General features: G+C 45.9%; 2 protein-coding genes across 2 annotated transcripts; both read left to right on the top strand.

The window, feature by feature from the left end:
• Positions 1 to 4,627: 4,627 nt before the first annotated feature.
• On the top strand, positions 4,628 to 6,241 carry EV420DRAFT_1696533 (uncharacterized protein). Its single transcript, XM_060479430.1, has 7 exons — positions 4,628 to 4,754; positions 4,805 to 4,846; positions 4,905 to 5,137; positions 5,194 to 5,272; positions 5,325 to 5,486; positions 5,556 to 5,635; positions 5,687 to 6,241. Exons 1-7 carry the CDS (start codon positions 4,643 to 4,645, stop codon positions 5,933 to 5,935), a joined length of 957 nt encoding a protein of 318 aa, XP_060328403.1. The 5' UTR covers positions 4,628 to 4,642; the 3' UTR covers positions 5,936 to 6,241.
• A 619-nt stretch (positions 6,242 to 6,860) lies between these two features.
• On the top strand, positions 6,861 to 8,302 carry EV420DRAFT_1749579 (uncharacterized protein; the record flags this gene model as incomplete). The annotated part of the gene is made up of 8 exons (XM_060480288.1): positions 6,861 to 6,899; positions 6,960 to 7,218; positions 7,269 to 7,395; positions 7,447 to 7,510; positions 7,572 to 7,666; positions 7,717 to 7,969; positions 8,048 to 8,125; positions 8,162 to 8,302. The coding sequence occupies exons 2-8, from the start codon at positions 6,963 to 6,965 to the stop codon at positions 8,300 to 8,302; spliced, it is 1,014 nt and encodes a 337-aa protein (XP_060328402.1). The 5' UTR covers positions 6,861 to 6,899; positions 6,960 to 6,962.
• Between the last annotated feature and the right edge of the window lie 6,024 nt (positions 8,303 to 14,326).

The following is a 14,326-nucleotide window of genomic DNA, read 5'->3' as shown; positions in this document are numbered from 1 at the left end:
TGCCCACAGCCAGCCTCTTCAGCGTCAAGCATCTAACTCTGTTTCATAGCTTACCCTGATTCTGTGCCCTGTAACATTCTGATCCTCCCTCCCTTCTCAAGAAACTCTGCACACGATCCACTGATTTGACATTTTGCGTAACATTGCCACAACCTCTCAGATGCACAAATTTCTCCACCAAGCACATCTTCTGCTACTACACGTGAACAGACATGCTTGAGTGAAGGAGGGATGAAGAACACAGGGTTGTGTGTGAGGTGAGGAGAGGCAAGGGTTCAGCTTGTGAGGTAGAGAAAGGAACCCTTCTTGCATCTCTGTGCTCCCATTACCCACATCACCCACCCCACATCAACTCCTGCCCTGCTCAGCTATATCTACCTAGGTCCAACGACCTCTCACACCATTCACCTAGGAATCATACAGGCCCAACACTGTATATCACCTTCCAGCAAGTGGAGCAGCTGTGAGAGAGGTTCAAGCAGGCAGTGGGAGAGATGATGGACTCAGCATGGATCATCCATGGCATGCACACCCCTCCTTTGATTGAAAGACCATCACTCATCACTGATACCATGTCTCGAGAGCATGCACTCTGCCCTCTCCTCCCACCCTGTCACGTGGTATCGACTGGCTGCGCCATGTCTGTTTTTTGTCATACTTTTTTTTGGCTTCCTCATTGGATTGTGAAACACACCATTCTTGTCTTTCTCCACCCACTCCAAGGTGAGGCTGATGGGAAAGACAACATGGGCATGTAAGTCTTGGTATGCAGAGGAGCCTGTGGGAGCATGTGTGAAGAGGCTGGGGAGGAAGGGTTCGAGGGTGTAGCTGGTTACTTAGGAAGAGTTGGGTCCCAGGACTAGGGGAGGGGTTAGAGAGGAACTGGGGAGGGGAGGATGGGAGGCTTACAGTGACATAATCAATGATGCATTGGATGGTAGACTCGGAGTACTCGACTCATGTGGGGATATCATTGTATATGGACCTAGTCAGGTTCATGAGTCAGCAGTAATCCCACAAGTTGATGAACACACTGGTATCAGTGGAAGTAAACATCAAGTTGAGGTCAGTGAAGGATGTATCAGTAGAGCAAGAATTTGTCTGAATGAAGGTCACGCATAGTTGGAGAGTGTAATGGGAGTAGTATGGTATGATCATTTCAAACAATGAACACCAGGCAATGGTTGTGCCAGCTAGCATTCTTCTGGTCTGCACCATCAGTACATCTAGGCCTTCTCACTCTTAACTTCCCATCTAAATCCCAACCTAACCTTCAGCCAGTATGGAAATGCAAGTGAATTACATAACAAGTTTGCTCACATGCCTTGGCTCACAACCTCTGCATCCTTTGCTATGGCCATAGCCCTTTGGTGCACCGTGCTCATTATGTGCCCTCTCATCATGACTCCTTGAGAGAAATATGGTTCAGAGGACACACGGTGATACGCCTGGTATCAGGCTACCTGTAGATTTTGCGATTTTACATCAGTTTATGCAATCTACAAGTGGTACAGAGGGCTACAGTGGAGGCTTCGCGCTGGTAGCTAAATACTACATAAAGAATGAAAGCACGGCAGTACAGAACGGACTTAGAAACGACATCTCGAAGAGTCAATTCTACCAGCCGTCAACACGCCAAGCTAAGCCCTACCTAAACAAGACTATTACAGTCAAATCTCAGGGACTTGTCTGTATGGAGTATAAAAACCAAGAAGTTGAAGAATGGAATGAACTAGATGCCTCGTCGCCTCGACGAGTAGAAAGAACCTGTCAGGAAAAATTGCTAAGTCGAGAAACAGATCAGCTTTTGAGATCAACTCAGGCTAGGAAAGGAATAACCTTGGAAGAATGAATAGCCGCGTTGGGTACCGAGATGACTGACCTTGATCGTGCAGTGATCAACAGAATACAATCTCGGACCTGCAGTCGATCGCGATCGGTGGTTACATCCTCGAGATCCTGCGCATACCGCAGTATTCAATACATACGGCACGTGGCAGGCCTTGCAGACGGAAGAAGGAGCACCCACAGACTAGTAGGGCACTCCTCGGTGACAGAATAACCCGGCGCAGTCGCGTCGAACTGAATAGAAACTACGGAATGGCGCGATACTTGTAGGATAGTGACTCACCGTTTGTATTAATTCCAAAGCTTGTACCATAATTACTGTAGATACGGGCTCCTATACCTAGAACATGAATCGTATAAATTAGCAGTGACTAGACGCATAACAGCAGGAAAGCATTCCCCCGTGTTTGTGCTAGTAGCCTGTATAGCTACCTAATCAATCACTGGTTTTATTGCATATCCTCGACTGAAGTGAATTAAGTTACCAAAGTCAACCCATAAGAGCGACTACAGTAATCTAGAAGAGTTAAGTAGGAAGTAGAGCTGTCCCCACGTTTGCGCCTTGCTAGTTAATTGAACTGCTCCACAGACAAAGGCCTCATGCTCTCTCTCTCCGAGATTAGCGATCTAGATGTGCTGAGTCGGCTTTAAGTCAAAAGACCTCATCTAGTTGAAGTAAAATAAGCCCTAGAACGCTTTAAGTTCGAACAATCGTCGAGTTCAAGGAACTCCAGAGTCTGTGTACTCTTTGCAAGTCTCGTACTTGAAGTCAGAACCTGTGCATTCTTTGTAGAGTGATTTTGCACTCTTTGTAGACCTCGGAGTCTTTGGTTGTCTGATTATTTGAAGTGTCTGCTAGAAGCTCTTCTAGACGACGTCAAAATGAGTATAACTTGCTCGACTATACCTTGCAAAACAAGTTCATAAAACCCCGCTATCGCGGACTAGTGTACTTTGTGTAAAACACATCGAAAGAAGAATTGAAGTTGTTTTCAGACAAACCCCACTAGATTATCTAAATCTAAGTATATCGCGAGTGCTTCTATCGTACTCACCCTCGAACTTATATACATTGGTGATAGTGTGTGTGTGTGTGTGTGATTAAGTATCTAGATTGACAATCTAGACGCTTGTTTCATTTGCGCGCTGCCCGTTACCAAGCACATCAACGGTCGTTGTATCATCGCACTGTCAAGCTCTTTGTCGAATCTGGTTCTCTACTCTGTCAGATTGATCCTCTATGTTGTGTTCATCGCTTACACAGAGTGAATGCACTACTACCTTGAGCCAGTGGCAGTGGCCGAGATTACAGAAGTACAATTTGGTCTTCATCTCCCCATTACTTTATCCTAACGGAATTTTGGCTTTAGGCAGTTGCACCTACCCTCGTTTTGGGACACATCTTGATAGGCTTTGCACATCTCTACAATTCTTGGAACAGAAGTGTCCCAGCTATGAAGGAGAACCGTCTCAGGCTCTGTCAAAGCAAATTCACTCTGTCATGTTCACTGATGAAAGTTTGTGCTCCAGCCCCGGCTCTGGCTGAGAGTCATCCTGAGACTGTCCCATGTGCCTGTTTCTACATAAGCCTGCTGGTACAGCTTTTGTAATTAGGAACAGCCAGTTTTTCCTGGACTTCCTGACAAAATGAGTACTATGAAACTCACAAGAGCATCGAAGATGGTGAAATGATAGGTGAGTATTAAAAAATTGCCCATAATCACCATTTTAGCATGTTATCCAGCTGGCTTCTAATTGGTATGACAGTGTCATGAGTTGAAGCATCACCTCCAGGATGTTGGCAGTACATATATGGCTTTTCATGGATTAGGGTAGCTGGAATAATAAGTCCATCTGTGATACCCTGTCTTCATTGCTTGACAAGAAGACATCTCCCCTCGATTGCCATCTTGTCCAATCTTTTTAACATCAGGCTTGATATTGATATTTGATTCTACAACCCACCAGTCTATTCTCTCAGCTGTCAGTATTAGACTGCACCACAATCTTTGTTGATCTCAGCATCTACGTGATGGGTAAAGAACCAATGATGCAAACAAGGATGGGTCAACTCAGATGTGTTGTGCAATGCCCAGCCTTCACAGAAGTATCAGGAAAGATAACTGCCTCTAGAAGAGATCGGAGTTATGGGATATGTGTTGTAGTTTCTCTTCCCTCACTTTTCTAACAGATGCCTTATTTCCAGGGGCAACTTTTGAGCTTCTCATATGACCGTGCAGCTGGTTTTTGAACTTCTTGTCTCTATATGATTTGCAAAAGCTGGTGCCCCTCCGAAGACCTTTACCAGAACTCAAGTATCTAGGATTTTCCAGCATAGTAACAATTGCAACTCACATTGAAAATTTCCTGCCTTTTTCCCATTGATTCTGGAGCAAAATCTGATCAGGATTCATGCCATGACAGAACAAGTTCATGTTGGTAGGTGCAAGATCTAACCTCGCTGATTATCTTCATTCTCTTCCTCGACGCAGCTTTGCTGATCCTAATCCAACAGAACATATATCTGAGGAGCTCGCAGTTGGTGATAGAGGGCTTTCTCCAGCAATATCGCACTTCGAGTCACATTGCACTTGCGAGTTAAAAATGTCAAGGTACATGATGGTTCATTAAGTAGCCAAAGACGTTCAGTATGTAAAGATCCTGGTTTGACTTGATGCTGATGATCATCTTTGCAGCAGCCAATGAGCATGGCCATTAGCTGCATTGTTTATAATGGTAGGGTTGGTACATGTTATTCTCATAACCCACTACCCCATCACTCTTGCTTTTCCTCATGGCAATTCAGGCAGATATTCCACCTGATCTTACCAACAGAGATAAAGCTCTCATGTTTCAATTGCTCAATGCTTACCTGAACTCCCAAATTCTCCTCATGTCATTGCATGGTGGGCAACAACGTTTAGTGCCTTGACATGTACGTGTTGACTGATGACAGGCATATACACCAGAATTCTTGCTGTTACATTGTGGAATATATGTGAGCTGGGAGCATCTCTACTACAGCATCCAAGCTAATGTGAGTGGCACTGGCACAGTCATCAACAAATGCTGGCTGATACAACGAGCCTTGGTTGTCATCATTATTCTCCTTCATGTCCTGAGTACTATTGGTGTTGCTACCAATTGGTCATTTCTATGCTCTGCATTCATTGAAAATGGGCAAAGTTTTTGGACCATATCCTTAAAGCTTACCAATGCGAACCAAGCAGCCTATTGGGAGGGGGGTATTCCATCCTTAATGAGTACCATTCTTGCAGACTTATATATCGTGTGTGCTACTCCACTGGTGATATCCACACCAACTTATCATCTTTTTGATTCTAGATGTGGTGCTGCTGGATGGTCTGGGGACAGTGCTGGCTTGTTGTTCTACTTCCAATCCTTTCCCTAATTTCTGCAACTGGTAAAGTGTTTGATCTCATCTACTCTTTTCATATATCCAACATTATGTGTAGTGTTGAAAATCATGGAAATATACCTTGAGTACACCCAGACCGATGCATCATACGAAGTATTCCTGATACTCTACATATCCTTCACCCTGGCAATGACATTATGGTGCACACTGCTCATCATTTTCTGCATTTTGACTGTTATTGGGGTTAGACACAGAGCAGGTGGCTGACAGGGAGTTTTTCACCATTTTATTGAAGTGCTAGTGGAATCCTCTGCTCTCTATTTGATAGCTCTGGTTCTATATCTGGCTTTCTTCATTCACAGTGATTTTGGATTTTATTACCTTGATTCCATAGCTGCCATTGTGAGGGTTCGTTCACTATCCTGGACTCCCTCATTGTTTATTGAACACCTTGTGTAGGGAGTTGCACCCATGCTCCTTGTTGGCAAAGCAGTGGCAGGACACACACACCCAACTGAAGAACATGATGAAAGTGCAACAGTGTCGACCCTTCATTTCCAAATGGCTTTCCAATCCTCTCAACCTTTGCAACCTTCCACTTCAAGCTTTCAGGAATCCACTGTGCAGAGTGCAGTCCTTGAAGTGGACATTGAAGCTCAACGGGAGCGGTCAGATGAGCTCATGGTAGTGGTTGAAAGGACACAATAAAGCTCATGGTGAGTGTCTGAGAGTCGGGTTGAGACTGGAGACTAAATTTTGACTGTAATTTTTTGTCATCCTATCCTTTTTTACTATCATAGTACTCCCTACTTCAAGTTTATTTCTCGATCAACTATAAAGTATTTGAATCTCCGTAATCTCTACCTCCCTTTGGATCTTTATGTATGAGCTTGTAGGACAGTCCTAAGGAGCGATATTATTCCTACGCATTCATAAGTGCAGAAACTCCAGAGAACGTACCCATACTCTAGGCCGCATTGTGTTCTCCATCGTCGCCTGGTTCAGACTTATTCTTATTTTGCCGTGTGTCATGATGGAGGACAGCTTGCTTCGAGGAAGCATCAGATTTGGCATAGCATCATAGCGGAAGTATAGTTAAGTTATAAAAGATGTTTGCACGCGATCAGTGCAAGTGGCTGTGGTACAAAGAAAAGAGGTGTCAGGATTAGCCAAACCTGACTTGTTTCTTGCTTTTGTGTAAGATGCCAACCTCCCACCCTGTGTTTCACTCTGCCATCTGGTTTTCCTTGGCGCGTCGTTTTTCGACCACTATGTATTTATCTTTCCAGCCTAATCGGAAGGACGGGTCACATCAAGTGAAGAGCATTGGGCACTACTAATCTCGAGGTAGAGCTGTCTGGCCTATCATAAAACAGTCAGAATCCCCTTGACACTGCGGTGATGAGAACATAAGACTAGTGCGGTCTCCTGGCATATACCTTGAGCATATCATTATTGACCAATCAGCGTTAAGCTTCAAGATATGCTCCAGAAAAACTCCGGGTAGCCCCAGGGTGTCTATGTAGCCATCGCCGCAGTGTGAATGGTTCAGTCTCGTTCACGTTTACTATCCTGAATTCCCATCATACGTCACAGACAACAAGGAAGACGCCCTATCAAACTTGCAATTCTCCAAATGCACCGTCAAACCCAGGTCTACTGAAGACATCGGTGTTATCGTGAGTATTGCCTTTGCTCGTTTGTTCATGCCTGATGTCCAGACATCCTAGGTGAGATGAAGACGCCAAGTCAGGCCAATAGTAACCAATCCCTGCAGATCAAAGGCAGCGGATGCACCATAGATCGAGGGTTTTCCTCGGCACCTGGTGTCCAGATCACTATGATATGCTTCTACGAGGTCATGTATGACTCTGCAACCCAGACAACAGTGATTGGTGCTGGTAGTATTTCAGACAACATCTATGCAGTGCTGAGTGCTCAGGGTGTGAACGTATTTGGGGAGAGAGTAAATCGGTTCACTCTTGGTGGTGGTGCGTATGCCTGTAATGATCAAAAGTCCTAACTGAACGCGTTTCTGAAGGGTATTTGTGGCTGAGAGACCAGTACGGGCTCCCTATTGATAATGTGCTCACATACGAGTTGGTGGCGCTGAATGGGACTGTGGTGACTGTGAAGGAAGAGACTGATACGGAGCTTTTTCTTTTCAGGTACGTGCCCGTCTCTTAGATATCCATTTTTTAATTATTTTAAAAGGGCAGCAGGAACAACTACGGTATTGTCACTCAGTTTACCCTAAGGATGTTCCCACAGAATACCTTTTGGGTATGCCTGCCCTTGAACTATCAGTAGAGCTGTCTGACTGGCTTCTCCAGGGATCCATTTGGGATCCATCTATGTCAAGTTCTGTTCAGAAGTCACCAATCCCAAACCCGCAGTATCAATACCCATCATATACATAAAGTATATGCCAGCGGTCAGGTATGCCATCCAGATTCTCTCCTGCTATTGAGCTCTCAATGTAATTACAGGTCTTTATCTCCACTTGAATGTTCTACAACGCCCCCATTCTCCCAAACGGCATATTCGATAACTTCCTCAGCATACCCAGCATGTTCCTTCAACGACTTCATCAACTTGATGTTTGTTTCCATTGATAACGGTATGTTTGTTAACTTGTGGGATTACTACCGGTTCACGAACCTGGCTAGGACCGTATACAACAATATCGCCACACTTGAGTACTCCGAGTCTACCACCCAATGCATCATCAATGGTCTCACTGTGAGCCTCCCTTCCCCCCTCCTCTGTCACTCTCTAACCCTTCATAACCAGCTACACCCTTGAAAACTTTCTCCCCAGCATCCTCGCACATGCTCCCGCAAGCTTGCGTGCCCACGTCATCTTTTCTACTTGGAATGGGTGAAGAAGAGGAGGATGGTGTGTTTCGCGATACAGCAAGGAAGCTCAGGGTAGGGAACGGCCTGTAGAGATACCCAAAATGATATGCCGGTGGCGGATATGTTTGGTGAGGAGGGCATGCAGAGGATGCAGGCTGTGAGGGAGAGGGCAGATCCGGAGGGAGTGATGCGGTTGACGATGGGGTTCAAGGTGTAGTAGAGGAGATGCGAACGGTGCTGCCATCACATGAGGAGAGGCAAGGGCCAGCATGTGGGGTAGAGAAAAAACTCTTCCCGCATCTTTGTGCTCCTGTTACCCACATCGCTCACCCCTCATCAACTCCTGCCCTGCTCAGTTGCATTTTCCTAGGTCCAACAACCTCTCACAACATTCGTCTAAGTTCCATATGGGCCTGACACTGTGTATCAGCTTCCAGCAAGCGGAGCAGCTGTGAGAAAGGTGGTGGGAGAGATGACAAGCTCAGCGTGGATAATCCATGACACACACTCCCTGCATTTGATCGAAAGTCATTTGTGATGAAAACCCATCACCTCCACCGTGTCGAGGGCATGCACTCTGCCCTCCCCTCCCACCCCATCACGTGGTATCGACTGGCTGTGCCATGTCTGTTTTTTGTCGCACTTTTTTTTGATTATCTTTCTTCGTGCCATCCATTTTTCGATTGCTTATACAGTACATGCATATCTCTATATAGTACGAATTTAACCTTTGGTGCAATAGTCACCATAAAGTAGCCATATAGCTCTTCAACACGCATCTCTGCTTTGGCGGTGATTTCCAATTTTAGAGGCACACGTGTTTCGGATTCACCCAGCCGGTCAGCTCCTTGTTCTTCCACTCATCAACTTGAACGAGTACTTCAAACAATACTCTACAGCGGCAGGATGTTCGTATTCCCATCCACCTGGTGCAACACTCCACAGAAGAATGTATCGACAGAGCAAGGACTTGGCCGAATGAAGGCCATGTGTAGTTGGAGAGAGTAATGGGAGCAGTACGGTATGGAGCATATCGAGCCACGAACACTGGGTGACGGTCGTGCCCTCTAGCATTCTTCTGGTCTGCACCATCTGTACATCCAAGCCTTCCCATACTTACCTTCTCATCTAAATCTTGATTAGTATTTAGAATCATCGAAACTCAAGTGAATTACATGTTGAGTTTACTCAGATGCCTTGGCTCGCGATCTCCGCATCCTTCACTATGACCACAGCTCTCTAGTTCACCATACTCATTACATACCATCTCACCACGTCCTCTCAGGAGAAAGGCAGTTCAGAGGATGTGTGATTGTTGTACCATCGCACTGTTGAGCTCTTCGTTGAATCTGCCATTCTCTACTTTGTCAGCCTGATCTGTGTCATGTTCATCGCTCGTACTGAGCGAATGCACTACTACCTTGAGCCAGTAGCTGAGATTACAGGGGTACAATTTCGTCCTCCGTCTTCTTGTTATGCCATCCTAATGGAATTTTGGCTTTAGGCTGTTGTGCCTACCCACGTCTTGGGTCACATCTTGATGGACTTTTCACATCCATGCGATTCTTGGAAAAGAAGTGTCCCGGCTACGAGGAAGAACCTCCTCATGCTCTGCCGAACCAAATTCGCTCTGTCATGCGTACTGTCTTGTTCATTGACAAAGTTCGTGCTCTGGCTTCAGCTCAAACTCCTGCTCTGGCTGAGAGTGCTGAGAATGCGCCTGCGGTGTCGGCTGTAGCTGAGAAATGCGGGTGAAGAATCTTCTATGTATCACAAAGCTTGCTTTTTCGTTCTCTTACGAGTCCCTTTTCTTGTCCAATTATTTATGTGGATTAATCATGCAATTGTGCGCTTGTACACCTTCTGCTGTCAATACATTCAACATTATTACAATGAAACTGTCACTATGCATACTGTCTTAAATAAAGAATGAGCTTGAGATCCATTGTCACATCCTTGTGGTCTGACCGAGTCCTACAATGAAATGTTGGTATGTCTGATCGGCTATAGGAAGAATGTTAAACTTACCGGTGGTTGAAAAAGCAAATAGTGGTCATCACCGGCGTCTGCTTTCAGAGTTCAGATGCCTACAGGCTACCACCAACAGTTTCACCTTGACATGTTAGGCTTTTGAGTTATCTTGAGTCAGCCTTGGGGAATTGCATGGCGAACAAAGGGACAATTATTCTGTACGAGCTTTGGTGCTGCTGCGGGATCATGCCAGAAAGGAACGCAAGCACGAGAGGTGTACTGCAGTTTCTGCCTAGTGACATTGTCATCTATCGAGTTGACAATTTCCTCTTAGGTGGACAGTACTAACGGGAGCATTTCTTCATGCGTATGGGTTGGTGGTCATCTCTGGATGCGGATGCGTGCAATGGAAGGTGTTCACTAGCTGCATTTGAGGAACGTCTCTGTGCACGAGGATGGCTGGGCAAGGAAGGAAACACCTTTCGTATGATTGTGACGAGACTATGATGCGCCCTGACGATACAACAGACTCGCATCTGGTTGGTTGACCAGGAGGAGTGTTTCTTTATGTCGTATCCATTCCATATGGCATTGATTGCACAGCCAGGTGGGGGTGGCGTGAGGACGGCAAGGATGACACCATAAGAAATGTGCAAGATTTAGGAACGAGTACAGACCCAAGTCACCTGTCGTAAGACTAGGTAAATGACAGAACCCTTTATAAACAATGTTAATGGTAAGGTTGGTTATAGAGATATCTGACGTATCTCAACTTTATCATATAGTTATTATATGCACAGATGTAATGGTAAATAAACCCAGTCAATGACACTATACCTTGCTAGCCTTACCTGTAATGGAACAACAATAATATTCCAATATATGAGTTTGAGGCATATATATAGCCTAATAAAGACATTACTACAAATGACTTCGGTATAGGACATATCCCACTCATTAGATGCTCAGGATTCACTCGCAGTAGGCAATAGGGTGAAGCAAATACATTCTCTAATTCATCTATAAGACATTATTCCATATGGTACCATCCAGCAATAGTAATACATCGAGAAAACACATCAAGACTCTTTAAAAGTCGCCACAACCCAGTAGTCATATCATAGCAAAGCAGAAGTAAAGGTAACTGAAAGTGGAAAGCACAAACACATAACCTAATATCCAAGCACCAGCATCTAGTCTGTTGCCATCAGATCTTCCAAAGTTGCAGCAGCAGCAGCTTCTGCCCATGCCTTGGCCTGTGCCTCATGACGAGCTGCCATTTTCGCAACTGTACTATCGGGGGGGTGGGCATCTTGAGTCTTGTCAACATCTGTACGTCTGTTCTCATCGCCAAATATCTGTCTATACAGCAAATAATTATAAAATGAACAAATACATGAGGGAAAACACATACTCATTCCACCAGGCCAGTGTCTCCACTGTCCATTTATCATCAGGGTGACTCTCGAAGAGAGCGACAATTGTTAAGCACTAACTCGAATCTACTCCAAGGCTGATCTCTATCCTGTCACTCGCGTTCGGTGATTCAGTGTTAGAGAGGCGTTGGTTGATTGCGAGAAGTTAGGTGTCACTTTATAGTGAAAGCAAGGAGCTTGTAAGAGTTAGGAGTACATAACCTTAGCTGAAGCTGGGGTCTAAGGCCACAGCGTAGGCTAGCTTAAATACATGTTAGACTTGTACTAAGAATAGTGTCTACAAGGGCACGTGCAGCGAGAAGTGCATCTTTCAACGAATGAGGAGGGAGGACACTAAAAGAAGTGTACTCCTGACGAATGAGAGTAAAGAGCGCATATCACCTGCATCTGCACGGGACTCCGTCTGAATAGGCTGCATCCTGCAGACCGCCCTCGACTGGCGGTCGACTCTCGTCCAACTACTAAGAAGCATGATGGCGCATGTGGGTCATCGGTCATCTGGGGTGCGGCAGCTGTGAACTGGGGTGACGGCAACCGGGTAAACGGGTAAAGAGTGTGCCAGTGGAATATCATGGGTCTGAGAGATAAGATAGGCAGGTCCGGGGTTCTGAGGGATAAGGATAAGATAAGATAAGGAAAATAGGGATAAAGTCGTAATAATACCCCCTGACTAAGACTGTCGTCCCGACAGTCCTTTAGACATACTCACTCCCTGAATCGAGGGAGTTAGTAGATTCCATATCCGATTCGTAGTCTTTGTTTTGTTCCCAAGCAGACATGCCCCGTTCTTCTCGATGGAGGAAGCTGGGGTCGGTCTGAGTTGTTAGAGGAGACATGGAACGTTCGTCTTCGAAGACGTCTTCATCCATGTCCGATGAATAAAAGCCCTGCTCGTTGAAGGATAATGGATCGGTATGATTCCTGGTTGCAGTTGGAAAGAGTGTTGAGCTCTCGGTTGAAGGGCCAGAAGATGATATGGTTATACATCCCCCTTCGTTTTCCAAGTGTCGCAAATTGTGATCCTGTACGCAGTTTTCCTTGTTTTCGTATTCCTTGACGAGCTCTTCGGCATTAGCAAGATTGCTCCTCTTGACCCAAGTAGCTTCCTCCACTGGGTATCCTTTCCATTTGACCAAATATTCTGTTATGGTCCTCCGGCTGTGTCCTCGGCTGATGATACAGTCGTGGTCCTGAAGTAGTTCTTCTACTTCGTATTCTTCTTCGCCTTCCATGAGTTCTGGTTCAGGTGGCAGAGGTTTTTCCTGGTTGGAAAACTCCGGGGGAACGTACGGAGTTAGGTATTGTTCATTGAACTTGTTGTGGATCTTCCATCCTGGCAGCAGCTTCAGTTCGTATGTGGAGGGCCCCTTTTTGGAAATTATTTCAAAGGGGCCGACGCGCTTGTCGCCTAGCTTTTTTGCTGGTCAGGGGAGGTGAAGGTTGGTTGAGTCCAACCAGACTTTATCTCCTGGTTGGTACTCCTGCGCAGGGCGAGTGTGTTTGTCGTAAGCCTTTCTCATAACTTCGGCGGCTTTATTCAAAGAGTCTTCCACTTGCTTGCGTACTCTTTGGAGGCTTTCGACGAAGTCAGTTACCGATGGTGTTTCCGACTGCCTCACCACGGTTGGGCGAATTTCCCCATCTCGTCCGTAGACTACTTTGATGGGAGAAAAGCCCATTGCAGAGTGTTGGCAATTGTTGTGAGCGAATGCTGCCCACTGCAGCCATTCACTCCAGTCGTCCTGTTTGTGGTTAACAAAGACTTGAAGGTATTTTTCGAGCTCTTGGTTAACCCGCTCCGTTTGTCCATCCATCTGAGGGTGATAGGCCGTTGACGGATTCCCTTGAACATTCATCATGGCGTATAGCTCAGTGATGAACTTTGACATGAATTGGGGTCCCCAGTCAGAAATGACTTTAGAGGGGGTGACCCCGAATTGGCAAATGATCTCGTCGCGTAAGATTTTGGCCCATCCACTCGACGAGAGTTCTTTTGTGCATGGGATCAGCACGATGTATTTCGAGAATCGGTCTACGATGACTAGTACTGCGTCGCAGCCTTTGGATTCTGGAAATCCAGTAATCATGTCAACTGAGATGTGTTCCCAGGGTCGAGATGGTACAGCATTGGGATGTAGCAGAGCAGCTTTCTGCTGCGTATCAGTTTTCATCCTCTGACATGCTTCGCATCCTCGCACGTACGTTTCCACATCCCTTCGCATTTTGGGCCACCAGTAGTCCCTTAAGACTAATTCCCTGGTTTTTTCGATGCCCAGGTGTCCTGCGGAGACATGATCGTGGTGATGGGAGATGAGTTCTCCCTGTAGGGTGTGGTCACAGGGAACATAGATACGTCCATCGTAGAATAGAAGGTGGTCTTTCTCAATGACCCCCTTCTCGTGGTTGAGGCTTGAAGCGATCCCTCGATCCCAGCGTTGGTGATTGCTTGTTGCTCTCCAGATTTTGCCATGAACTTCTTCCTCGGTGGGCATTATTAGGGTGCAGAAGAATTCTGGCTTCAAGAGGACAATATCGTCATTGTCCTTCTTGCTCTGGTCGTGGTCGGCCTGTCGACTTAGAAGGTCGGCCTTCCTATTGGACGCTCCTGGCTTGTGGTTGAGCGTAAAATGGTATTCCGCTAGTTCAGTAACCCACCACACTTGTCTGCGGTTGAGTTTCTGGGGTTTGCGGAAGTATTGCAGATTTGAGTGATCCGTCCAGATTTCAAAATCTTGACGGGCACCCATCAGATAATGTCGCCATTCTTCTAAGGCGATCATTATTGCTAGTAATTCCTTGTCATAAATCTCATAATTCTGTTCTGTCGCGGAAAG

The sequence above is a fragment of the Desarmillaria tabescens genome (genome assembly GCF_030435595.1).
Source record: "Desarmillaria tabescens strain CCBAS 213 chromosome Unknown EV420scaffold_28, whole genome shotgun sequence".
Classification (NCBI taxonomy): domain Eukaryota; kingdom Fungi; phylum Basidiomycota; class Agaricomycetes; order Agaricales; family Physalacriaceae; genus Desarmillaria; species Desarmillaria tabescens.
This window is presented reverse-complemented; position numbering and strand designations above follow the sequence as displayed.